At 39.1% G+C, this 27,502-nt stretch overlaps 1 protein-coding gene across 1 annotated transcript; it reads right to left on the bottom strand.

The window, feature by feature from the left end:
- Positions 1–5,681: 5,681 nt before the first annotated feature.
- On the bottom strand, positions 5,682–27,502 carry gpib (glucose-6-phosphate isomerase b). Its single transcript, XM_036584918.1, has 18 exons — positions 27,300–27,502; positions 23,754–23,844; positions 23,423–23,491; positions 23,034–23,153; positions 21,782–21,865; positions 21,382–21,528; positions 18,494–18,565; positions 18,123–18,167; positions 16,839–16,892; positions 13,111–13,171; positions 12,957–13,000; positions 12,662–12,814; positions 11,589–11,718; positions 9,860–9,936; positions 9,174–9,302; positions 8,378–8,453; positions 8,057–8,123; positions 5,682–6,641 (listed from the first exon to the last, which is right to left on the bottom strand). The coding sequence occupies exons 1-18, from the start codon at positions 27,416–27,418 to the stop codon at positions 6,518–6,520; spliced, it is 1,662 nt and encodes a 553-aa protein (XP_036440811.1). The 5' UTR covers positions 27,419–27,502; the 3' UTR covers positions 5,682–6,517.

A 27,502-nucleotide genomic window follows, 5' to 3' on the forward strand; every position in this document is an offset into this window, starting at 1 on the left:
TATTAACATAGTCAATGCAGCTATTTTTGCATCACTCAGTTGATAAGTAACTGAGAAAATTCAAATTTAGGAGAGGACAAGGTGTCCTGAAACTTCAGACAGGACACTATGTCTGTCTTCACCACAGAAATGGAATTCCAGTCCCAGTGGGACCCCGTTTCTATGGTCTTTATGCGCAAAGGGCCAGAGACCACCCAACTGGGCTGACCACAAGGCTGGGCAAAATGATTAGTCCTGCCCACGTGCTGACGCTGACCTTTATGTAACTGCGCAGGCCGTGGGAACTGGACGCAGTTTCACTCGGTGTCTCGGCGTAATGATCTGTGGGATCTCTGTGCCAGAACTGTATAGCCAGGGAAATTCATAGTGGAGCCTGCGTGTCTGAGAATAAGATGTTTTGGAAGCATATAGTCTGTATATAAGGAACGTTTTTGAGGTTAAAGGTCATTCAGATGAATCACTGACTGAAAGACTGAGTCATTTGGTTTTTGCTATATGAACAAATGAAGATAAATGAACAGGGCTAGTTGACAATAGTTTACCTAGACTATAATCAAAGTGAACATAATGGCAAAAATAGCTGTAATATGATCATCATTTCAGCTTAATTTTGTATGAAAACATTGATCTGAGAAAACAGGCCTTGCACAAAAGTTAGCATTGCCACCATCTTCAAACATAAACCTGTACAACAAAAAACTTGGGATGTTGTGTGAAATGATAATAAACGCAGAAAGCAGTTCATAAATTCCCACCTATATTTAAAACAATAATGAAAAAAATAACATTACACAACTGTACCAGTCTTTTGTTGCCCCCATCCCAACTTTTTGAAACATGCTGCTGGCATCAAATTCAAAATGGGCATATCTCAGTTTCAACATTTGATATGTTGTCTTTATACTATTTTCAAATAAATACAGGGTTTAAATGATTTGAACGTCATTGCATTTAGTTTTTATGTACATTTTGCACAGCGTCCCAACTTTTTTGGTAAAGGGGTTGTACATCACACACGTACTACTTTTTTAATTTCCTAAAAATTTGCTGTTTGAATCTCTTTTTCAGTGACAGTGGCGGGTTAATGTTAGAAGAGGTGTTTCAGTTTAGGCTATGTAGGCTATGCACAGTACAAGGCACCCAATCAGAACAGAGCTCATTTGCATAAATCAGTCTTAAAAGTACAGGAACAAAATCAGCCTGTATCATAAAGAGAGGTTGGTCATGTAAAAATTAATTACTGTTTCTGGTTGTTAATTTAGACAAAAATAGTTTCAGATTAATTTAGGTATTTCAGAGGCCGTAGTTAAATAATTATGTTTATTTTGCCAGGCAGCATGTACGAAAACATTAATCTGAGAAAAGAGGCCTTGCATGAAAGTTAGCGTAGCCGCCATCAGTAAACATAAACCTCCTGTACTCCAGAAAGCATTGTTTATTAAATTCTGACCTGTAATTAAAACAATATTGAAAAGAGTATGTGGTATTTGATGTTTTATCTTTTATATCCGCTCTTTCCCAATATAATGTGTTCCACATGTTCCAAAAAGTTGGGACAGAGCATGTTTACCATTGTGTCACATCACCTTTTCTTTTAACAGCACTTATTAATTGTTTGGGGACTGAAAGCACCAACTGATACAGCCGAATTTTCATTATACAAGTCATCAGCTGTGCAACCGTATGGGGTTCTCGTAATGTGCCAGACAGGCCAGTGTAGCACCTATAATCTGTGCTTACGCAGCCTTGCTGTCTTAACATGTGCAGAATGTGGCTTGCCCTGTCATATTGAACTAAGCATGGACGTCCCTGAAAAAGACATCATCATATATATATCTTTCAGCATTAATTGTGCTTTCACAGATATGCAGGTTACCCACTAATACCCCCACATATCATGACAGGCTTTGGCTTTTGAACTTCAAACAATCTGGATGGCCCTTTTCTTCGGCCTGGATATCACAGTGTCCATTAGTTATATAAATAATCTGAAAGATTGACTCGTCAGACCACAATAAGCATTTCCACTGTGCATCAGCCGATTTCAGAGGAGCTCGAGCCCAGAGAAGTCGGCAGCGTTTCTGGATGTTGTTGATTTATGGTTTCCACTGTGCATAGTACAGTCTTAACATGTGGATGCAGCAACATATAGGTTTTATTAATAGCAGTTTTTCAAAGTATTCCTGAGACCAAGTGGTGATATCCATCACTGAAACATGCTAGTGTTCAGTGAGGGGTCGAAGGCCATGGGCAGGTCCATTATGCAAAGAAGAGAGTGAAATACCTAAAATCTTCATTGAGGAATGTTATTGTTAAACTGTCAGATTATTTGCTGATGGATTTTTTGGCAACATGGCAAGTCTTGACCTATGCTTGCTCATAAACAGCTAAGCCTTCCCTGGATGCTCCTTTTATACCCAAGCATGATTACATCACCTGTTTAAGATGTGTTTTTTAAACATTTCGCAATATTCCTACTCTTAAATTGCCCTGTCCCATTTTTTTGGATTTGAGGTTTGTACACAGCAGATAAAATACAGATATAGAGACAAAATTTCTGACACTGAATAAAAAACTAACTTGCTATCTCAAAGTTCTTGAACTCCGATGGTAGAGTTTGGGGTGGTGGTTGAGTGTAAATTGAATATGAATTGAACTGATTTGAACTGAATGGTATTAACTTCATTTTTGTGTTATATTTTCTAGATTTCCCTGATGTTTACCTAAATGATTTGTGTGGTTTTATGTATCAAAAACCTGAATTAAACAGGCTGTTCTGATTGGCTGCCCTTTATTTTGTACCCCAGCTGAAGCTTATAACTGAATGTGGGGCTAAACTACTGTGGACAAAAACATTGGGCCTCATTCACCAATATCTTCGTAAGTTATTTCTTAAATTTGTTCGTGAGAAAGGTCCTAAGAAATAGTTTAGGTCAGGTTTAAGATGTGCTCTTAAACAGAACTGTTCGCACCTTTGTGCTCTTGAGTGTGTGTAGATTCTGTTTTTACCTAGGAACAAATCCCAGATAAGAAAACACTGGTGAACGTCAGAGTCTTCGTGAAAACTGTGCATTTTAAGAAGAAATTAGTTCTTAAGAATGGTTGGTGAATGAGGCCCAGTGAATTCAAAGCAGGTTGTTTTCACAGCTTAACTCCTGTACATGGACTCGGGAGTGAATGTGTTTTTTTTTTTATTATTATTATTTTTTTTATTTCTTAGAAATTCAGTTTTAAGGTCTTTTTCAATGATATGAGCCCTTTAATAGAAGGTCTGAAAAGGTCCTCTGAGTTCATCATAAACATATCACTTTTACCCTGTACAGTGGAGGTGAAGTTACCATGGTGACCAGCGCTGAGATATGTGAGATGAAAAGGCTCAGGAAGGGATGCAGATTGATTGACAGGTCAGCCAGGCTAGAGGTTCAAGAGTTTCAGCATTGTAATGACTTTGTTGAGCCACTGCTTAAGTTTTCATTGCTGAGCTGAGCAGTGTGATCTGCTTCAGTGCCTTATTTGCTTACAACCACGTTCATTTATTGGTATTCCACATAGAATCAAGGCCTTTAAGTAAAGATCACTGAAGACGTTTAGTCGTACGCCGCAGTGAGTGAGTGTCAGGATTAAGGATCCCGTCTCAGTGCTAATCATAAGCGTGCAAACATCCAACTGCATATTCTATTTTGTTTACAGGAGTTCTGTTAAAATCACTTCAGAGCGAATTTGAAACTCATTTAATATGCTCGTGAAACCAGGCCTGAAAATAACTCCGGCTTGGTTGGGTTTGAAGTAAAAGAGGCTCGTTGCCAGGCAACAGGCTCCCTAAGCCAGTCTCGCAGAGGTTCGGGTTTCTCTCTGCACCCGGGAGCCTCCGTACACCTCAGAAGTAAAAAATGATGAAGAAATAAAAGCTTTTGTCTGCCATTAGTCTCACTTTATAGCTCTGTGTAATCTGCCTGGGGGTTATAGGTGTCTGTAGGCTCCACTAGAACAGCCTTTATTCAATTGAGCTGTTCAGCCTGAGTCATACGAGAGTCCAGCCCTGGCTTACTCTGACTGTGGGATGTTTTCCACAAGTGTTTGGTGTCCATTTTCCTCTCTCTGAGGATGCACTGTGACACAGTGGAGCTTAGGGGTTTGAGAAGGATGCAACAGAGCTGACCTTTGACCTTATGTTCCATAGAAGAAGCACTGGGAATTCAGCAAAGCTGACCAACTGTCCAGGAAACAGACTTGGCGACACCTGGTGTTCAAATTTGGAATTTTTTCCCCCCAAGAGCTGAGGTGTAACTGACTGCAGTACAAGAAAATACACACAGGCAAGAAGAATTTCGGAGGGATAAAATGTGAACGATGGCATTCTGAGTGGTTCTCTTTAGGAACCAGACGTATGATGAGTTTAATGCCTCTAAAAGCTCCCTCACTGAAAATTATGACTGCTGATGGCTGAGACATTGTTTTATGTTAGTTTTGAGAAGGTTTTGGCCTAAAATGTTTTGTTTTTTTCTTCTTCATTCATAGTGGAGGGTGTTATAAAGCAAAATAGTCGGATTTAACCCTTTAACCATCATCAACATTCCATATAAGAGCTCAGAAGACTCGTGTAGGTTCACTGGTGGTTCTGGATAGTAAATAAGATGTCTATATTTGTGTTGTAGTCACGGCGACCCCTGGTTCCTGTCACCACCACTGTAAAGACATCTTTACTTTTCAGTGTTTAAATAATGCAGAATTTTCGATGGCGTTCCCCATTTAACACAAAAAAGGGACAAACCGGTCGTGTGGTATAAAGTGCCAAATATTTATTTTTAACAGTTCAACATTTTGGCCTTTCCCAAAAAAACCAATGTAAGCCACTTCATTTAGGAGCAGATTGCAAATGAGTGAAAAAGAAATGTTTATCGCTTTTTCTGTAAGTGTCTTATGGTTACCTTTTTATGGAGCCCTGCTGGTGACATCCTGTATGAATAAAAATAATGTGTGGCCATGCCGTATTAACACGTGGGAATGAGATCCTAATGCGTGGCAACAACAGTAAGGCGTGGAAACGAGATAATTAGGCCTTGACCACTTCTTAATAAGGCATGTTCTCGTTACCATGCCTTAAGTTGTAAGGCCTCGCATTAGGATCTCATTCCCACGTGTTAATACTGCATGGCCACACATTATTTTTATTTGTACAGGATGTCACCAGCAGGGCTCAGTACCTTCTCGCTTGGTGAACTGAATAAAGTGATATACTGAATGTACTTGATTCAAATGTGTCTATTTGTATTTGTATCCATACTGTTTATGTAAAAATATATTTTGGACCATTTTGGTCTATTTATCTTGAAATTTTAACACAGTGTAAAGAGTAACTTGAGATTTTTAATTACGCAATATAAATAAAACTTACAAGCCGATGAAAATGCAGATACCAGGTTTTTGCATGACAGCAACAATATCTGTTGCACTGTTGCAGCTAAAACTGAACACAGTGATTTGATGATGCATGAGTCAGACTACACTGATATACAGCTGAATAGTGACCCACCTAAACATTCAAATCCAAACATTTAAAAAGAGAAATACACATGATCTGAAGATCGTAACTGTCTAAATCTAATCTAAATATTTAAACGAATAAAACGTATTACATAACAGTTACTGCCAAATATAAGTAACCTGAAAGACAACAGATGTAATGATGTAACTTACTTTATTCATGTGGGAATAATGAACACATTCAAATTGAGTAAATTTAACCCAACTAGTCGTGAGGAACAAGGCCAAGACAAACATACAAACACAATAGTGTTCAGTACAGTTTTTCACTAAATGTGTTATTTCAGTCACTTGTGACGATTTAGATACAGACGTTTTACTGTTTACTGCGCTCTTAATGTTTCTGTCTTTTACACAGTAATGGGTGGAGTTACAGACCAAGACAATGGGCTATTTAAAAATGGGGGGTGGAGTGGGGGCACCTGATAACCTTAATGTAAATCGTCTTGGGTAGCCATGAAGCCAGTCCAAGCCAGAACATGCTTTATTTAGATTTGCTATTTTACAGAAATTGTTGTACAAGGCAAGATTATATTTTATCAGCTGTAAAACTAGCAAATAATAATCGACATGACGTGTATTATCATTTGGAAAGTACAGGCGTGGGTTTATGAGCTTGGCTCATATTCTACCCCAGTCAGATCTGATACAGATTTGTTAACAAATACTCATGATTCTTCTATAACAGCGCCGTCCCAAAACACAGATGAGCACTGAGAGACCAAAATTGACAAAACTGCATTTTTAGTGTTTGTGTGGTGCAGCGGAAGCCTTAGGTGTGTGATTTTAATTTTGATATGCATATGCACGGAATTTGTGCAAGGCAAAGCAGCACCACTTTCAGAGTATTCAGGCTGGGTGGTTTTGGACAGAAAGTGCTAGAAGGTTCCAGATGTCCCAGGGGGCCGCAGGGCGGGGGGGGGGTCAGCGCAGGGGGCCTGTGAAGCATGTTTTGGGGTGTATGCGTATGTGTTTAAGCAAAGTTCTTCTTGATGAAATTGATGAGGCCGTTCGTGGAGGAGTCATGGGAGCTGACCTCAGTCTTGTCCTGCAGTTCGGGTTCGATCTTCTTGGCCAGCTGCTTCCCAAGCTCCACCCTGCACAGAGAGAGAGAGAGATAGAGGGAGATAGAGGGAGACAGAGGGAGGGGGGGGTGAGAGAGAGAATGAGAAAGAGTGAGAGGGAGAGAGGGGGGGGTGAGAAGAGAGAGAAGAAGAGAGACAGAGAGAGAGGGAAGGAGAGAGAGAAGCATGATTGTACACTGTACATCAACATAGTGGGAATGCAGTTGAATTTGGCCGTGAAAATTATCTTCACACAGCCATATGCAGAAGAATCGTGACAGGTTGAAGTAAAAAAAAAAATTGGTTAAACGTCTAAATAGTTTAAATAGACGGCTGAAAAATCGTTTTTTAAATCAAAAATGCAATTTGAAAGAGTGCAATTTTCAAATTGCAAGTGCTGCAGATTTTATTATATAATACATCATCAACAATGTTGTCTTTGAAATGGGAAAAACTAAAACACAGAGCTTGTGAACTGCCTGTAGATGAGCTGGACCAATCAGAGGGACAACAGAACACCCATGTTTTGTATATGTGACATCACAACCATCCAACTAACTGGTGGTCTGACGCACTCAGTGTTCAAGCTTCATGCCAGAGAAAGTGGATGTTCTGCTCCTCTTGGCCAAAGAAAACAGGCCTGGAAATTAATTTGTAGAAAATGACTACATTCAAATCACAATATTGGTCAGAAAAATCGCAATTTGATATTTTCCCCAAATCGTTCAGCCCTGCTTAAATATGGTATTTTTTCTGCTAATTTTAGTGCCACTCTCTGTATTTGACTGAGTTTAACATAAAGGTGTGAAACAGTGACTCTTGCACAGTCCATATTTCGTTTTTCTCCATATGTTAAATTCAGCAAATAAACAGTAACCATGCATCAAAATGTGCAGAAGTGTGTTCTCTGTAGAGGACGTGAACTTGTATAAATCAACAAAATGTCATTTGACCAGGGGTGCACAAACTTTGCATGTAAGCCTCCTATGAGGCCAACTATGAGTGTTTAATTAAGAAAAAAACATGCACCGTTCAAGGGCCAGTTAGTCAGTGATCTGAGTTGAACCAGATGAAATTGAACAGTGCAGCACAAACTGTAACAGAAATAGATTTTAGATGATCTTTTAAAGCGAAAGATTGATGAGAAATCAGATTTGTAGTCGATCAGCCAAGAGATGTTTGGTTTGCTTTAGTTTTGCAATGGAACTACAAAGGTAATGTAAGCTAACGAGTAATGAATGTTTATGTACACCAGTTAGCATTGCGCTAACTGCGTACCTAAATCATCACACACCTCAAAGTGTGTCGAGTTGTTCAGTAATTACTTTTGTTTATTGATTACATTTGAACTAACTTGACCATTTTGCTGACCTGTCGCTTTAAATTATACCTGACTGTTTTCTTGTTCTTATTAGAGAACAACTACAGGCTGAGTCCACTGTACTCACCCCCACTGGTCAAAGCTGTTGATCTCCCATATGACCCCCTGGAGGAAGATCTTATGTTCATACAGGGCTGCAGAAACAGACACATGGAGACAACAATGTTTTGCACCTTCACAGACAGAAAATTCTCTAAAACAGAGACGGAGATCCTGAAGGGACGTAGCTCCAGCCCTGATACAGCACATCTGAAAATCTTTATTAAATAAATATTTCATCTGGATCAGGTGTGTGAAATTAGGACCGGAACTAAGCTCAGTAGGATGGATCTCCAGAAACAGGGTTATTCACCCCTGAGGCAAAGCTTTGTAGGCAACCAAACCTCACCAATAAGCACTCCGAGAGTGTACGGTGTCAACTTCTTGAAGACGATAGAATTTGTCGGCTTATTTCCTTGGAATACCTTCAAACAGAGAGATAATAAATTAGGTTAAACCAGTAAAATGAATTTTGTTATTGTATCTTTAGCCCACTCACTTTCACATTTTCATACATTTCCTATATTTGCCTATTTTATTTTGTTCTATGAGGTCCACTTATTACTTTCATCTTTTACATGGTCAATTTCCAACCTTTGTTTATCCTTTAGAATGAAATAGGCTGATTTTGTTACTGTGCCTTTAAGACTAATGTATGTAAATGACCTCTGTTCTGATTGGGTGCCCTGTCCAAAGCAGTCCAGGCTGAAACACTCCTTATAACTTCACTCTAAACTGCTGTAGGCTGAACTGGCGCATCTGTGTAAATATGCTGGTTCTTGTGACATCACAGAATTATGAGCTGTTATTCCAGCTTAGTTTTCATACTAGGGTTCATTTGAAAACTTAATGTTTACATATTGAATCAAACTCTTCAAGAACAAAAGGGTAAATTCACTTTTCCATGATATGGGCCCTTTAATAGAACAGTGGTTCACCAGTAGGGGGCAGTATAAGTACCATGATTAATGGCCAGTATTAGTATCACCAGTAGGGGGCAGTATTAGTATCACCAGTAGAAGGCAGTATGAGTATCATGATTAATAGTCAGTATTAGTATCACTAGCAGAGGGCAGTGTAAGTGTCATGATTAGTTCTAGCAGTAGGTGGCAGCACACGCTGTCTTATTCCAGGTGGTTTCTCACTTTGTGTGGCAGGATCTTCTCCAGTTTCTCTCCACTCAGTCCTGCAGCCTCCAGCTCCTTCTTCGCCTCCTCCGTCGTCTTTCCTTTCATCAGAGCTTCCGTCTGGGCCAGGAAGTTGGCAGTCAGGATCTACACATAGACATAATGACCCAGATTAGAGGCATAGCAAGACTCTTTGGGTAGTAATGGGTGTCAGTATCTATACGAGGGGCCTGATAAAGACCGGCCCCCCCTTGCAATGGGCCCTAGTGTGATTGCACCCCTTCTGGTCATATTAATCAGTATTTTATTCAAACAACATTTCATTCAATATTTTGCTTTTCTTTAAATAAAAAGTTACTGAATAATAAATATACTGTAATTTTGTATATTGCAATCCGGATCTTCATTTTAGTTAACTTCAGTCTTGTTGCTATGCAGCTTTCTCAGTCACTTTAGTATCATCTGTAACTCTATTCATTCTGGACACAACTAACATAAATTTTCTTTCCTACTAATTAGTTAAAATAACACAGGACTTGCATATCAGAATAACTTTAAGCATTTATCTTCAACCAAATTGGCTTCATGTTTTGGAAAACTCTGATTCCACTCTTTTTAACCTGATTCACAGCACACGGTGTTGCAGTAGCACTGAAATATCGAATGCATCCCAGAACAGAGTGAATATTATTTGTGAGTGGTACCTTATGGTGCAGGTTGTTCCTGACTGGGTGTTGAGTCTGGGCTGGGATGAGGAAATCAGCAGGGACCATACGGGTTCCTACCGCGGAGACAGAAGGATGAGCTCACATACATGAATACGTGCACCACTTCTAGATGAATATAGAACGGGGTGCAAACAGAACATATGTTGTGGAAGAGCTGTACACGCTGGGAGAGATTCAGAGGTGTCGGTTCAGATTTGGCTGATCTGGTAATCTCAGATTAGCTCAACCGCTGTCTGTGTAATCATATGCAGTCGGTCTGTGGCATTCAGCCTGCGCACCTTTCTCCCCTGAATGTCCCAGTATCGACTGAATTATGAGGCCTTAGTAGTCAAAATAGGACTAAAGCTACATACATGCTAAAACTCCTGCGCATTGATTTATGTGAAAGACTACTGCTATAACTAAATGCTACATCAACACTATTACATAGCAACACCAGCTAGTTAAACTGTAGCATACCACTGCCAAAGCAGCTTAACTAGCAGGTTTTCTGCAGGGTATTTTAGTGAGGCTGCCAGTCTTACAGTGCCAAATCCGTATGCAGGAGTGTTAGCATGCAGGTAGCATGTATATAGCAATATTCCTATTACATCTACTTAACAAACACGTCATTGACAAACTTCACAAATGTCAGTGATACCGGGGATTAGCCATTAACTGACAGGTGCAGTTTTCAAAAATGCCATTTATTTTGTGCCGTAGACAAAAATGGTCAAAATCAAATGTGTCCTCCAAAAATAGTTGAATGACGTATGCTAACGCCCTTTTTCAGTTCCTTTTTAATTTGCTCTTGCTCACTTCGACTCACCACTCGGATGGGCATCACATGCACGTTAGACCAGTGGTCACTTGCAGAAGAAGGAAAGGAGGGGACAGTGTGGAGCGGATTATTTAATGAAATCACTCACCATCATAGACCAGCATGGCTGGTCAACAGCAGAACCAGCATATGTTGTGTTTTGGATGCTGGCATGCTGGTCAACTAGCATGACCCCACTGGGTGACAAGCTAAACCAGCATCAGTCCACCTTAAACCAGCGTACATGCTGGTCAGTGCTGTTTTTTAACAGAGAGGCTATCCTCAGTGAGCTAATCGGCCAGCCATGCAAAACTGGACATAACGTGCATTACGTCCCTGTTGAAAAATACAGCAAAGACCAGCCTGTATTCTATGCTGGTGTAAGCTGGTCTATGCTGGTTTATGCCGGTTTAGCTGGACAACCCAGCGTGGCCATATTGGTTGACCAGCACACTAGCATCCAACACACAACATATGCCGGTTTTGCTGGTCTGTGCTGGTTTTTCTAGCAGGTGGGTGTGTGAATTATTATTTGTCTGGACTAGAACCGTGCTGTAGTGGCTTTTTTTGTTGTTGTTAGCTTTTTAGCCTTTAGCATGCTAACGATTCAGATAGCAGAGTAAAGTGATGAGCAGCAGTCATGTGTAACAGGTGGAGTAGTTTATAACTTGAAGCTTAGCATATTGAATGCTATAGTTTTGAAAAGTTAAGCATTTTAAAGTAGTTTCCTGCTATGGTTTGCAAACAGCTTTGTTGGACATTATTTTCAGGTTTGAAAAGGGAAACTGCTGAAGTGGACACTGGTGCTTGCTCGGGCCCTTGCTTCACCGAAGCCTCCAACACCCTTTACTTGAGCTAAGAAAGTAACGGAACAGCCCCTAAGATGGCGCTAGGAATCCTAGTTACCTTGGTGGATGAGCTGGTAGAAGGCGTGCTGTCCATTAGTTCCAGGCTCCCCCCAGACGATGGGTCCGGTGTGGTGGTTCACACGGGTGCCATGATTGGTAATGTACTTCCCATTGGACTCCATGTCACCCTAGACGAAACATGAATACTGAATATCAACAGTATTCTCTGCTATCTTTACATAACCTGCCCGATTTTAGGTCTCATCTCAAGTAGCCTGTATCACGGGAAAACAAATCTTCCTTTTTTTTGAAATAATAGTTTAATGTTTTAAGTAAAACGTTGTTAAATTTTCAAAATGTACCGTTTCATAGAGTTTGTATATGGAAACTAAGCTCAACAGCCTGTATTGAAATTGTTGTTTTTGTGACGTCATGAAAGCTAATGCATTTACGTATACACCTAAGCCTGCAGCAGTTTAGCTCCGCCCACTCACACTGAGGTTATAAAAAGTGTTTCAGCCCAGAGTGCTCTTTGACAAAGCACAGCCAATTAGAACTGAGGTCATTTACATATATCAGTCTTAAAGGCACGATAACAAAAACAGCCTGTTTTAATTCTCAGGGATAAAGAGAGGCTGAAAAATGGTCATGTAAAAATGAATTGTGGCCACCTTTGGTAGATAAATCCAAATAAAGCAATAATTTGGCCAAAAACTACTTTACAGTTTTCCATTTAGCGCAAATGTAGTTGATCAGGGAGGATATTTGGTGTCTGAAGCTCCTTTATTTTTGCACTGGAGCTACAAGGCTAATGTAACTAACATGTAATAAAAGCCTATGATCACCAGTTAGCATCGTGCTAAGAGCAGGCCTAAATCATCACACACTTGCTTTCAGACTGTAGGGAGGTGTTCGACACAGTCTGAGGCAAATGTACGATGCTTTAGGCTTGCAGTTAGCATGCCGCTCAGTGTAAGAGCTTCTATTACTTGTTAGCCACATTAGCCTCGTAGCTCCAGTGGAAAATATGTTGTAGATGATCGACGACATTTAGGGTAAGAGGGGGAGCTGAGTGAACTGAGTAATCTCTTTTGTATTCCCTGAGATGTGAAGGCCTCGGAGGATGCCCACCTGCTGGAAGTAGGCAGCGAAGCGGTGCATGTACTGGTCATAGGGCAGCAGGCAGTGGGTCTCCGCCTGAAAGAAGTTGATGTACCAGATACCCAGCATGGCCAACAGAACGGGAGCGTTCTGGTCCAGCGGAGCCGTGCGGAAATGAGTGTCCTGCACAGAGTGGGGGAAAACAGAGGCTGCCAATCAGGTCCTTAAGGATCCTCAATGATATAGAATAATGGTAAACATACATCTGCAGTTATGACCTGTTATATACTCTATATGTCCAATTTATAGAAGTATGAACACCTACCAACCAGTGCGCTCCAGCTAACAGCTTTTCAAAGTTCTCGTAGCCTGAGAAAGAAAAGGCCCCGGAGCTTAAATTGCAGTCAATCAGGTAACTTCATGCAAATCTTACTTTCATTTAAATAGGAATACAAACAATAATAACTATCATGACTTACCAATGTGCAAAGCAATGGACAGTCCGATTGCTGACCATAAGGAGTAGCGTCCACCAACCCACTGGAAAACAGTTCAAAACCATAAAACCAGTACTCATGTAATTCTGAATAACTAACAAAAAATGCAACCACTGCTATTTTCTTCAGTAGAAAAAGCTCCAGTCTTTCCTTTCGCTTTGTCTCTTTTAGAGCACTTTTGAACATTAACCATCTTACTCGTTTTTCCCTGAGTCTCTCCTCACTCATCATCTCCATCTGTTAGAGCCACAGGCCGCTCTGCACTGCTAGCTGTAGAGATTACAGTACCAGCTACTCAGTAATGCCAGTCATATGGAGATGCAGATGGCAGTTACATCACTTAACGACAGTGAAAGACTGGCTTAAACAAAAACACTGAAGGCAAATCCATTCGTTATGACACTCAAGACTTGGATCAACTGGGATTTAAGCCTGATTTGTAGTTGTAGGCAGCACCTCTGCTGTGCTGTGCCTTTCCTCGGCATGACTTCTGGTGATAAACTATTTTGCTACTTTCAGCATTTCAGGGCCACTTATGGTTAAATTTTACTGTTAACCCCTTAAAATCCCAGGTTTTTTGATAGATAGCACTGCTGGTGGGTGTGAATGTAATGACAGCATAGTGGATAACACCACCGCCCTTCACACCGAACAGCAATGAAGCGATTCCTTATGCAGACATGAACGCCACTGATATATTAATAAGAATCCTTGGGCTACATTCCTAACGCTATATCCACCTGTCACTCTGAGTTGTTGAACAAGGAGAATACTTCAAAACAGCAACTCCAGTTTGATGGATGAATTTGCACAGTGGTTTTGCAGTGCAACTGACTTTACAGTTACAAGAATGTTCTGGAAACTGGTTGCAATTACATAGTTCCACCAGAGAGGGCCCCAAATACACAAACATACACAAAATGGCTGTAAATTTACATTTTTTTACAGTAAAATACTGTTTACACAATCATACTGTAAAGGACTGGCATTTAGAATAGTGCATTGCTTTACAGTAACATACCAGACAATGCAATTTACAGTAATTTACTGGCAGCAGAGTTCCCTTAAACAGGCTATTACTGTAAATATTTTACAGTACTTTACTGTATCTATGCTCATATTATTTATTGTAAATATGCAGTACTTTACTGGCAACTCTACTGCCAGCAAATCACTGTAATTTTATGGTAAATTTAAGTTAATAACTAAAGTTATTAAGACATATATGCTTAAGATGTACGCATCTTAAATGTATAAATTCAAATTTTTACAGAGGGTGAAGCAATGAGTGCTTATACATTAAAATGAGTGCTATATCAGTATCAGTGAGTGTGACCTTCAATGTATATCAGTGAAAACTGATAAGAGTGCAGTGTTAAAATGTAAAAGCTGCTTATGCAGTATATATGTTAAAACTGACCACTGAGAGGATACAGTATTGCTGCTCAACTATTATGTTCATTTTGTATAAACATGCATTATGTGGAAAACGTTTGGGGTTATTTTTTTAAACTCATGTTTGTGCGATGTTTATGTATAAATGTGACCATGTGGTGAGTAAAACACTTGCTGGTGTAAAAGTTTTTCCTTTTTGTATTAACCTTATATCACTTTATAATCACTCTTTATATCACTCTATACAGGATGTTAACTACACACAAAGAAAATGGTTCTGTATAGAACCATGAACACTCAAAGAACCCTTTACATGATTAAAGGGTTCTTTGCATGGTTAAATGGTTTTTCAGACTGATGGAGAATTTTGCTGTAGATGGTTCTATATAGAACCTTTTTGAAAAAGCGTTCTGTATAGCACCAAAAAAGGTTCTTCTATTGTTATGATGTCAGGCTTGTTACAATAGAAGAACCGTTTTTATTGCTACATTGAACCCTTTTCAAAAAGGTTTTATATAGAACCATCTACAGTACATTTTCCGTCAGTCTAAAGAACCATTTAACCATGCGAAGAACCCTTTAATCATGTAAAGGGTTCTTTGAGTGTTCATGGTTCTATGTAGAACTATTTTCTTTACCAAAGAACCCTTGAAGAACCATCATTTTAAGTGTGTACAGTTATTTATATGTATGCATTAAATGTATACATCCTAATTAAGAGGTCATGATGTGAAATAGTGGTGTTGATAGGAACCAGACGTCTGAAACATTTAATGTCTCTAAAAGCTACATCACATTAAGGTATAGATGACATGGTTACAAAGATATTGTTTTATAATAGTTGAAGAGATATGACTTTATTCAGTATCTACTATGGATTATTCAATAACTCCTACAAAGTATCCAGTAACCACTATGAATTATTTGGCAACTACTATGAATTATTCAGTAACTACTACTGTTATGTTATAATGCAATATAATAATATAATAAGTTGTACGATACTTTGGCCTCATATATATTTATTAAAATACATTCGTAGAGGTGATGAACATGCAGGGCATTACAAAACAGTCCCCAAAGAAATCTTAGAAGAACAACTGTGCACCAAACTAACTCTGCGCCGTAAAGACTCTTCTAGTTTTTACAGTCTGGCTCAGTTCGGCCTGCTGGGGCCTCCAGCCTCTAATTGAGTCCTGTGTGGCTAATCTCCTCGCTCGCAGGACATTCCATGTGCAGTGAGCTGTGGACGAAGATGGGACATGAGCTTATACATGAGCTTTATCTACTGCTTTTCAGGCCTCTTCAGTATAAACAAGACCCAAAGCAAAACTGCCCTTTACATTTTTGTCATATTGTTCTTCGACGTTGAAACAAACAGGAACGATGTCAGTGTGGACTCGAATTTTTGATGCAGGCGGTAAACTAATTGGAATGAAAATATGATTAATTAATGTTATGTATGTAATTGCAGTTAAATAATAAGGATGATTAGAACTGCAGACATATAAGGCTGGTGAAACTTTCATGCAACTTGATTGCACTTGAGTTGCACAATGTAAAGTTGCACATGCAACTCAGCCCCTATCTCAGCTTTGTGAAACAAGTTTTGTGAAACAGCCAATCAAAACGCAGATAATATTATTTCAAACGACTGCACTGGATCAGTGTTTAAGAAAATCAAACAAGATGGTTTACTGGTTGAAAAGTAGATCCTCCTGAATGGCTTTTTCATTCCGTTTTCCATTTTGCGCGAATGTAAAAAAACACGTCACAGATGACTTTATATAGTGCGAATGATGTGACATCAATGCTAATCAGTGGAGTAATCGGATGCATTGCAACTGTTCTTGAATATAATTGTCCAGTTGCACAGAAATTAAGTTGCATGCAACTCAAAATGCAACCAGTAAAAAGCAGCCTTAACCTTCCCAATCGTGCTTCCAGTTCATAACTGCTGTGTGACGGACTGCATGTACACTGTTCACTCCTTTTCTCAGATGGCCTCCATCATAAAGGGCACGGTCCACACCTCACCCTTTAAATATCAACAATGTGACTGTACCCAGTCTGCTGACCTTTGGCGTTCAGGTGACCTCTGTGCAGGATAAAGGTTGTGCTGTATTTATATCAGCTGTGCGTAGGGCAGCGCTATGAGAGGAGACTCTGGTTACCCTGCAGCTGCTGGTGTGTGCATCCAGCCACCTACTTCACAGGTCAAACGACCAGACTAATAATAGCCTCTGTCTGAGCTCTTCAGCAGCAGCTCAGACACTCCACACAGTGATACGACCACATCACAGACACAAACTCACATCCCAGAACTCGAACATGTTCTCCGGGTCGATGCCGAAGTCCTTCACTTTGGGCTGGAGGATAAAAGGAGACATAAAAGAAATCAATCCTTTAAACTGCTGCCTTAATGTTCTCTGTATCTCCCATCAATTATTCAATAATTGTTATAAATTATTCAGTAACTATTAATTTTTAAATACTATGAATTAGCTTATAACCTCTATGAATTATATGGTAACTATTACAAATTCTTCAGCAACTACTATGAATTATAAAGGAACTACTATGAAGTATTCCTCAGCTACTATGATTTCAGTAACCACTATGAATTATTATGTAACATCTGTAAATTATTCTGTAACTACTAAGAAGTATTCAGTAAGTAATTCATTAATTCTGTCACTACTTTGAATTAGTGATTAACCGCTATGAACTATTCAATATCTACTATGAAATCAGAATCTTCCTATAACTATTATAAATTATTCAGTAACTACTCAGAAACTAGTTATTAGATACTTACTATAACTTGGTCCATAATTACTATGAATTATTCGGTAGTTGCTATGAATGAATCCATAACTACTATAAATTATTCAATAGTTGCTATAAATTAATCCATAACTACTATGAATTATTCAATAGCTACTATGAATTAGTCCATAACTAATTAATTATTCAATACCTACTATAAATTACTCCATAACTACTTAATTATTCAATATCTACTATGAATTAATCCATAACTACTATGAATTATTCAATAGCTACTATGAATTAGTCCATAACTACTATAAATTATTCAATAGTTGCTATAAATTAATCCATAACTACTATGAATTATTCGATAGCTACTATACATTAGTCCATAACTACTATGAATTATTCAGTAACTACTAAGAAGTATTTAGTAACTGCTATTGATTCAGTAACCACTATGAATTAGTCTGTAACCGCTGCAAATTATTTGGTAACCACTACAAATTATTCAGTAACTACTATGGAATCTTTCAGTAACCACTGTGAATTATACAGTAACTATTATAAAGTATTCTCTAACTGCTATTATTTTAGTAACCAGTATGAATTATTACGTGACACCTGTGAATTATTCTGTAACTAGTCAGAAGTACTCAGTAACTACTATTACTAGTAATTCTGTAACTACTGTGAATTAGTCTGTAACTGCTGGATTATTTAGTTACTATGACGCTGAGTTATATAAATGACATAATTCAGTTTGAGGGGCGCACACTGGCACAAATTTCACTCAAAGCATCCATTTTAAAAGTGAATGAACTTACAGCATTGGTGGAGAGAGCTACGAAATGCTTGGCAACAGCAGCTTTCTGAGAAAAAAAGGGAAAATATTAAATATTTGCTAAATATAACTGACTAACCTCAAAGTGTCTCTTGCTTAGTTTTTCATATTTGCTTGCTCACATTAAAAAAATAATATATATATATATATATATATATACACTAATAACATATATTACATGAACACAATTATTGCCAGAAGTAAGTAAACTGAGAGACAATACATATACATGGAAATGATGTTCTCATTCGATCCCTTTTTTCATGGAAGAACTCAATAAATCCTCTATCAGCGGCATCAAGTGCATATTATCATAACCAGCCTAACAGACCGCGTCCAGGACTCAGGGCTTACATCTTTGGCAGCCTGCAGGAACCACTCTTTGGCAGACTCTGCGTTGGTGATGGTCTCTTGGGTGGTGAAAGTCTGAGATACAGAAGAAAAAGGATTTGTTAGCAGATAGAATCACAATTTATTCAGTGCAAACTATGATTTTAGAGCAGAGAGCACTCACTGACATAACAGTACCTGCTGAACTATTAGAGAGTAATTCACAGTAATTCTCATGCTTTTTGGGGGATTTGGGGGGATTTTGCACTGTTATCTTTCCAAATGTTAGTCAAACTGAACTAATATATTTCTTGCTTTTGGAAGTTTCTACCCTATTATTTCCCCAATGTTAGTCATCACATCATGACTAGCTGGTCATGAATGCACTTGGAGGGAAGAGCGAGCTGACCTAACAGATGGCAATGATTGAATAATAGTGCTGTGATGGACAGATTCGGACAAAGGAGAACATTTTTCAAACTTGAACATTTTCAAATCCACTTCTCTGATTTTACTGCTGCTTTAATACGCAACCCCATCTCCAAAAAAGCTGGGATGCTGTGCAAAATGCAAATAAAAACAAAATGCAATGATGTGCAAATCTTTTAAACCCTATATTTCAATGAAAATAGTACAGAGACAACATATCAAATGTTGAATCTGAGAAATTGTATTGTTTATTGAAAAATAATTGCCCATTTTGAATTTGATGCCAACAACACGTTCCAAAAAAGTTGGGACGGGGCAACAAAAGGCTGGTAAAGTTGTGTAATGCTAAAAAAAAACACCTGGTGGTTGATTGGCAACACGTCAGTAACATGATTGGGTATAAAAAGAGCATCTCAGAGAGGCGGAGTCTTTCAGAAGGAAAGATGAGGAGGGGTTCACCACTCTGTGAAAGACTGTGCAGGCAAATAGTGCAACAATTTAAGAATAACGTTTCTTAACATAAAACAGCAAAGAACTTTTGCTTTTCATCATCTACAGTACAGAATATCATTAAAAGACTCAGAGAATCTGGAGAAATCTCTGTACGTAAGGGACAAAGCCAAAAACCAGTATTTGCTGGCTGTGATCTTTGGGCCCTAAGGTGACACTGCAATAAACAGACATGATTCTGTAGTGGAAATCACTGCATGGGCTCAGAAACACTTCTGAAAACCACTGTCTGTGAAAACAGTTCATCACTGCATCCACAAATGCAAGTTAAAACTCTAAAATGCAAAGAAGAAACTGTACTTAAACAGGATCCAGAAATGCTGCCACCTTCTCTGGGCCTGAGCTCATTTAAAATGGACTGAGGTGAAGTGGAAAATTGTCCTGTGGTCCGACAAATCAACAACTGAAATTCTTTTTGGAAATCATGGACACTGTGTCCTCTGGGCTAAAGACCACTCAGCTTATCAATGCACAGTTCAAAAGCCTGTATTCATGATGGTATGGGGAGCATTAGTGCACATGGCATGGCAATGCTGAATGATATATACATGTTTTGTCAACATATGCTGCCATCCAGACGTCGTCTTTTTCAGGGAAGGTCTTGATTATTTCAGCAAGACAATGTAAAACCACACTCTGCATGTATTACAGCAGCATTGCTCCGTATTAAAAGAGTCCGGGTGCTAAACTGACCTGCCCGCAGTTCAGACCGGTCACCACTGAAAACATTTGGCACATTATGAAATGAAAAAAACGAGAAAGGACACTCTGAACTGCTGAGCAGCTGAAATCCTATATCAAACAAGAATGGGAAAACATATGACTTTCAAAAAAACAGTGGTAAACAGGCCCCCGTCACAGCTTTTTGATACCAACATGTTGCTGGCATCAAATTCAAAATGGGCATATATTTTTCAAAAACCAATAAAATTTCTCAGTTTCAACATTTGATTTGTTGTCTTTGTAGTATTTTCCTTCACAAATATGGTTTACAAGATTTGCATATCATTGCATCCTATTTTTATTTACATTCTGCACAGCGTCCCAACTTTTTTGGAAATGGGGTTGTACATGATGCCTGTGTACTGTCTATATGGCATTCAATAATACCACTACGTCATGTTTACATGCCTTGGAAATTCAGTGTCTAATGGTGAAGCATGATTCATCACTCCACAGAACGTGTTTTTCGCTGCTGCAGAGTCCAGTATAGGTCACTTCAGCTGACGCTTGGTTTTGCGCATGGTGATTTTCAGCTGCTCTGCTACTGTGGTCAATTCATAAAGCTCCAGACAAAGAGATCTTGTGCGGATGCTTTTCCAGAGACAGTATGGAATTCAACAATGTTTACACATTATGCACTTTAGCACTTGCCAGTCCTGTTCTGTGAGCTTGTATGGCTGACTTACAGTTGACTAGGGCAGCTGTAGCAGGGCAGATATTTGACAAACTGATTTGTTGGAAAGGTGGCATCCTATGACAGTGCCACACTGACCTCATCAGTATGACCTATTCTACTGCAAACATCTGTTTATGGAAACTTTGTTTTTGTTTTCTTATTAGCAATGGATTTGGCTAGTTAGCTGAAACGGCTAAGTAGAATAGGTGTCTACATACCTTTGGACATTTCTCTCTAAAATATTGTTACAGCATTCATTCCAAAAACAACTTCAGTTTAAATTAATATTTTGCCTACATTTTTAACATGGCTAACAACCCAAAATAATCCCCAGAACCACTTCATTTACATACTCCCACCTTTGACCTTTACTAACTTCATTATTAGCGATTATTATTTTATTAGAGATAATTATTTTGGAGGCAAATATTTCTTGCAAAAGTGCATGAATTGAATGAATGAACAGCATGAATTCCAGATCTTTCCATTTGCCGCATCACTTCATCCTAAAGAGCACGGGTCCCTGTTCAAACAGACACGCCTCACTGAGCCGCGTTATTCCAGCTGTAGATACCTTAGAGGCGACGATGAAGAGTGTGGTCTCAGCGTTCAGCTCTGCCAGTGTCTTGGCAATGTGAGTTCCATCGATGTTGGAGACAAACCAGACCCTCGGACCCCCCTTAGAGTACGGCTTCAGCGCCTCGGTCACCATCAGAGGGCCCTAACCAACACAGAGCAGCCGGAGTCAGAGCCCAGTTCTGTTCTAAACGAATACTAAACAAATGCTGATAGTGCAGATAATGAGCTGGTAGATGTCAGTTAATAATGAAGTAAAGGGAGGTAAACAAAAAGGAAAGGAAAGAAAAGAGGAGAGGAAGTAAAGGAAATTAAAGGGAAGTAAAAGAAAGGACATGAAAGGGAGGGAAACTGTGCTGTAAATATGTCTGGATGATGAAGTGGATATTTTCCCCTACCAGGTCGGAGCCCCCGATGCCCACGTTCACTACGTCAGTGATGGATTTCCCTGTGTAGCCTTTCCACTCCCCACTGCGCACTTTCTGAAATACGAAAAAAAACACACATGGAGAAATTCTACACGCCCTGTATGAACAGACGAACATCTCAACGAACGGTTAGACAATGTACGGCCCCTTTTTATGATTTTTATGATGACATTCAAAGAAAAAAGGTGATGTTATGTAGCTAAAACTTTGCACGGCATTGGGTGTAAGTAGTTTAAACATGTAGAATTACATTACACCGACATTCAGGACAGGACAGGAAAGAAAGCTAGGAAAGGAAAGGAAAGGAAAGGAAAGGAAAAAAGGAAAGGAAAGGGCAAGGAAAAGAAAGAGAAAGGAAAGGAAAGGAAGGGAAAGGATAGGAAAGGAAAGGAAAGGAAAAGAAAGAGAAAGGAAAGGAAGGGAAAGGAAAGGAAAGGAAAGGAAAGGAAAGGAAAGGAAAAGAAAAGAAAGAGAAAGGAAAGGAAAGGAAAGGAAAGGAAAAGGAAAGGAAAGGAAAGAGAAAGGACAGGAAAGGAAAGGAAAGGAAAGGAAAGGAAAGAAAGGAAAGGAAAAAAGGAAAGGAAAGGAAAGGAAAGGAAAAGGAAAGGAAAGGAAAGGAAAGAGAAAGGACAGGAAAGGAAAGGAAAGGAAAGGAAAGAAAAGGAAAGGAAAAAAGGAAAGGAAAGGAAAGGAAAGGAAAGGAAAGGAAAGGGCAAGAAAAAGAAAGAGAAAGGAAAGGAAAGGAAAGGAAAGGAAAAGAAAGAGAAAGGAAAGGAAAGGAGGGGAAAGGAAAGGAAAGGAAAGGAAAGGAAAGGAAAGGAAAAGGAAAGGAAAGGAAAAAAGGAAAGGAAAGGGCAAGGAAAGGAAAGGAAAGGAAAGGAAGGTGCGAAGAAAAGAAATTAAAGAAAAGGAAAAGAAAGAGCAAAGAAAGGAAAGGAAAGGAAAGGAAAGGAAAAGAAAGATCATGAATATGAAAATAAAGAAAAGGTACAGAATGGACAGAAAGGGAATGGATTAAGATTAAGCCACTGAAAAGGTTTAATCTGTGTCCAGGAAAAACAGTGGCTGTGTTTTGATGTAATCGTGTATTTATGTGTGTAATGTAATATATGCGTCGATGTCTTTCAGAGTCACTGAAACTGTCTTTGTAAGTTTCATACGGTTCATTCCAGTCAATATAACGTCATACATTTCCTCTGTATATGCAGTAAATGTCACTCACGTGGCAAAAGCCCTTCATTTTCTCCAGGACCTTGTTGACCTCTGGCATGACGTCCTTGCCGTCCACGTTGATGGGGATGTTGGAGCGGTTTCTCAGAGCGACATGGAGCACAGCACGACCCTGAGAAGACACAGCAGCACATCAGCACAGTCGGTTTCAGTTGGTTGTTAGGAATGGAAAACAGCGGCAGCTCTAAGCCAGAACCTTTTACTGAAAGACGGTGAAGCTAAAACATACAAGATCTAATATATGCTAATGTCTGTTACAAGCTTCAATTAAACCACAGAATGTATTTTATGAGCTTCAAATATCACAGATTGGAGGAATTTGGGGGCGGGGCTACCCTCGTTTCTCTGCAATCCAGCAATCTGAATGAAATGTCTTTAAACCTCAGTAAAGTTGATCTTCTCGCCGGAGAACATCCTATCTCGAGCAGCCTCCACACCCCTGGACTTCGCCTGGAAACAAAAACAAAACAAACGAATATAAGAACTATCTGCTTCTTTAAAGTCCAGAACAGAAGAATCTTTCATCTGCAGGCCTGGGGAGCCACTGTCCAGCATAGACTGACATCAGCCGATGTGTTGGAGCAGAGGGACATCAAACATTAAGCTATGCTGGACATTGGGTCCCCCACACTGATGCTTTACAGCTTATCCTGTTGTATTCTCTAAACTATTTTTCTTATAATACTTTACTGTAGCTCTGCCAGGTCATTACCAGCTCAATCAGCATCTTCACAACCTCCTCGTTGATGAGGTTCTTGGAGTAGTCCAGAAGAATGTCCCCATCATCTGTTTTCAGTGTTAGGCTGTTTGTACAGGGACAAACAAAAGTGAAGAAATGTATATAAAGTTATTTCAACTAAACTGTACAGTGTGTGTGTGTGTGTGTGTGTATACACACTTCTTTTGACTAGAGAACACAATGTCCATTATTTCCATAAACAATATGAAACTTCCACTGTGCATCAGTCCTTTACAGATGAGCTTGAGCCCAGAGAAGTCGGCAGCGTTTCTGGATGCTGATGAAATATGGCTTCTACTGTGCATAGTACAGTCTTAACTTGTATTTGTGGATGCGGCGATGAACAGTATCTATTGACAGCGGTTTGTCAACGTATTCCTGAGCCCATGAGGTGATATACATCACTGATGCATACTGGTTTTTCATGCTGTGCTGTCTAAGGGATCAAAGGTCACAGCCATTTATTTGTGTTTTTTGCCTTTACGCACAGAGATTTTTCTTGATCCCATGAAACTTTTGATGTTATATACCATAAACACTGAAACACTTAACATCCTTGTGAACACTCACTGAGTTGTGAATGTTGTTCTTAAACAGTTGGATTATTTGCTGATGCATTTTTTGCAAAGCGGTGAGCCTGGACACATGCTTGGTCACAAAGGACTGGGCCTTCCGTAGATGCTTCTTTTATACCCAATTTTAAAATGTTTTCTGAAAATTTAACCTGGTCCTGTTCCTAGTCTTAAATTGCCCCTATGCCAACATTGGGATGTGTTGCAGGCATCAATTACAGAATGATACACATACAAAAAAAGTGTATTTGCAGATCACTGCTTTCTGTTTTTACAGAAATGTGTATACACACATATGTAGGAGGAAACACCCTGGACAGGCCGCCATCTGAACTACATATGAGGGGCATAATATTAACCTAGATAAGAATGAGGAAAGCCTTTCTTCTTGAGGTTAAAAGGCAAATATGCTGCATTTTTCTTGTATTTTATTTTTCCCTCTGAGCTCCACTCATGATGTTTAAGGTTATATGTGCCAAAAACTGCCAATCTTCATGTTTTTTTGTGTTTGCATGACCATTTTCCAGCCTCTATTTATCCTTTAGAATTAAATAAAACATTTACTACTGTGCCTTTATGACTGATGACGTCTTAAAGAAAAAGATGTCCGGGCTTAAAACACTCCTTATAGCTTCAGCATGAATAGGAGGAGATAAACGACTATAGGCTGAACAGGTGGATAGATGTCAATGTGTTGGTTTTTGTGACATCACAAAAACCCTGAATTCAAAATGGCCTGCTTTTGCAGCTTAGTTTCCAAAAATGGCAACTGAATGATATATTTTGAAAGTTTTATCATACTTTTATTTAAAAATAGCAAGGATCTTCTGGTTTTCCACGATATGCGGCCTTTAATAAGTTGCAAAGGGGTGAAAATGATCACCAATGCAGATACATGCCAGTGCCTGCTGATAGATATGCCAAAGAAGCTCCTACAAAAGTGAGCATTAAACACAGAAAGAACATTTTGAAAACGATAGGTTGGTAGATCCGTGACGCAGAAAGATAAGCGGTTTGGAAAATGTGTGTGTGTAGGTAACACCCCGGGTCAAATGACATGTTTTGTTAATTTTCTACGTGAAAATAAGTTACACATCCTCCACAGGGAACATGCAGTATTTTTCTGCAAATTCACAAAACCTTGACATGGTGTAAAAGTAGTTGCCAGTAATTTGCTGTAATTTTACTGTGATTTTTTTAAAGTGCTCCTGTTTAGCCTGTATATTTATGGCCTTCAACTTACACATACATGAGCAGCCATTAAACAGAAGCCTTTCAGCTCTCAGAGTTGCATAATATCTGCTGCATGTCAATAAATAGCACATGCAACTGCTTGGTGGCCTCACGCTGTAGTACAGTAGGAACGCTTACTGTATTACATTTATATCTCACACAGTCAATACACTGTCATTATAGCTTACACTGTCATTACATTGCCACCAACATATCTTACACTGTCATTAAAGCTTTAGCACAACATAATCTTTGTAACCAGAAAACAAATCTGACATTTGGACTATTTGGACTATTAAGCTCCACCTAAAGAGTTTGGACGCCACTGGTTAAATTACTTGTTTTTGTTGATTTACTGAAAACAATTCAACACAAACAAACTTAAATATGGCATTTCTGCTAATGTTAGCGCACACATTTATTTATTAGTTGAATAAAAAAAATAGAAAGCACTATAAAATGTGCTATATCCTTTGAACAGGCATTTTATGCCTTATTTTTCCCTAAAATGTTAAATAATATCAAAAATAGCAAATAAACAGCGACTGTGCATTAACCACTTAACAATTCAGGTTTTTATCATACAAAGGCATATTATTCAGTAACTACAGGGACTTAAATGCAAACCTAAGCTATTCTGAGGTTATAGACGTGTGTAATAAAGCTGTAATAAAGTTTTGGGCCTGCCAGAGGGCCCATGGCTTATTAAGGGATTAAAATGTGCAGAAGTTTGTTCTCTGCAGAGAAACACTTTCACTTAGACAATCAACAAAATATGTGGGTGCACAAACTTTTGTATATCAGATATAATATAAAACATTTATCAAACTCGGCTTGAATGATCACCATCACTCTCAGCGGTTTCCCTGCATACATTTATTTTTCTACACCTTATGAGCGCAGCAGCTGCTCTTTACATTATGTGAGTGCTTTGTGATGAACGGACCAATAAAAATGCTCCAAAATTTTTTAAAATAAAATTGGAAAATTTCCTCTATTTTTAATATGGTTTTGTCAGGACGGCAACACTGTGTGGTTTCACGATAGAATGTATGGATTTATCACCTTTAGAACTGATGCACTGGTCAGAATCGATCGTATCGTTACACCCCTACTGATCACTGTACAGTCTAGACCTTTAAAGGGGAACTCCACTGTATTTTCGGAATTCCTGCATAATTAAATAGTTAAGGTATAAACAGAGTCATTCAGAGTGGTTTGGTGTGAAATGCTCTGTTCTAGAGTCAGAATTGTTCACAGTGGTGGTGATAGGAACCAGACGTCCACCTCTAAAAGCTCCCTCAGAAAGAAAGTTATTACACGAAATGGTAATGAAAACACTGCCTGATGCCTCAGACATTGTTTTGTGGTACTTTTAAAATAAGGCTTTGATCTGAAAAATTAAAATGTAAAATACATGCAGGACATTATAAAAAAAATAGACCCCAAAAAGTTTTCCACTATTTTCCATCATCAACATTCCATATAAACTCAGAAGACTCGTGTAGGTTCACTGGTGGTTCTGGATAGTAAATAAAATGTCTATATTTGTGTTGTAGTCATGGTGCCCCCTGGTTCCTATCACCACCACTGTAAAGACATCTGAACCATTTCACACCAAACCACTCTGAATCACTCTTTGATTTAAATGTGCTGAAATTTTGACAAATTGGTGGACCTCCCCTTCGAATCTGTAAGTAAGAAGTGAAGTTACCTGAACTTGCTGAACCTCTGCTGGTCAGCCTTGAACATCTGCCTCATGTTGAGGCTGGCAGCGTTGGCTTTGTACCATTGCTCCAGTTTCTGGAAGTGTGGGTCACTGGTGAGTCCCATCGTGAAGGCGCTGCTGTCCCACCACGCTGCTGCCGGGGAGTGACCGTCAGTGGAGGCGCTTCTGAAGGACGCCCTCTCCGAAGA

The sequence above is a fragment of the Colossoma macropomum genome, unplaced genomic scaffold, assembly GCF_904425465.1.
Source record: "Colossoma macropomum unplaced genomic scaffold, Colossoma_macropomum, whole genome shotgun sequence".
Taxonomy (NCBI): Eukaryota; Metazoa; Chordata; class Actinopteri; order Characiformes; family Serrasalmidae; genus Colossoma; species Colossoma macropomum.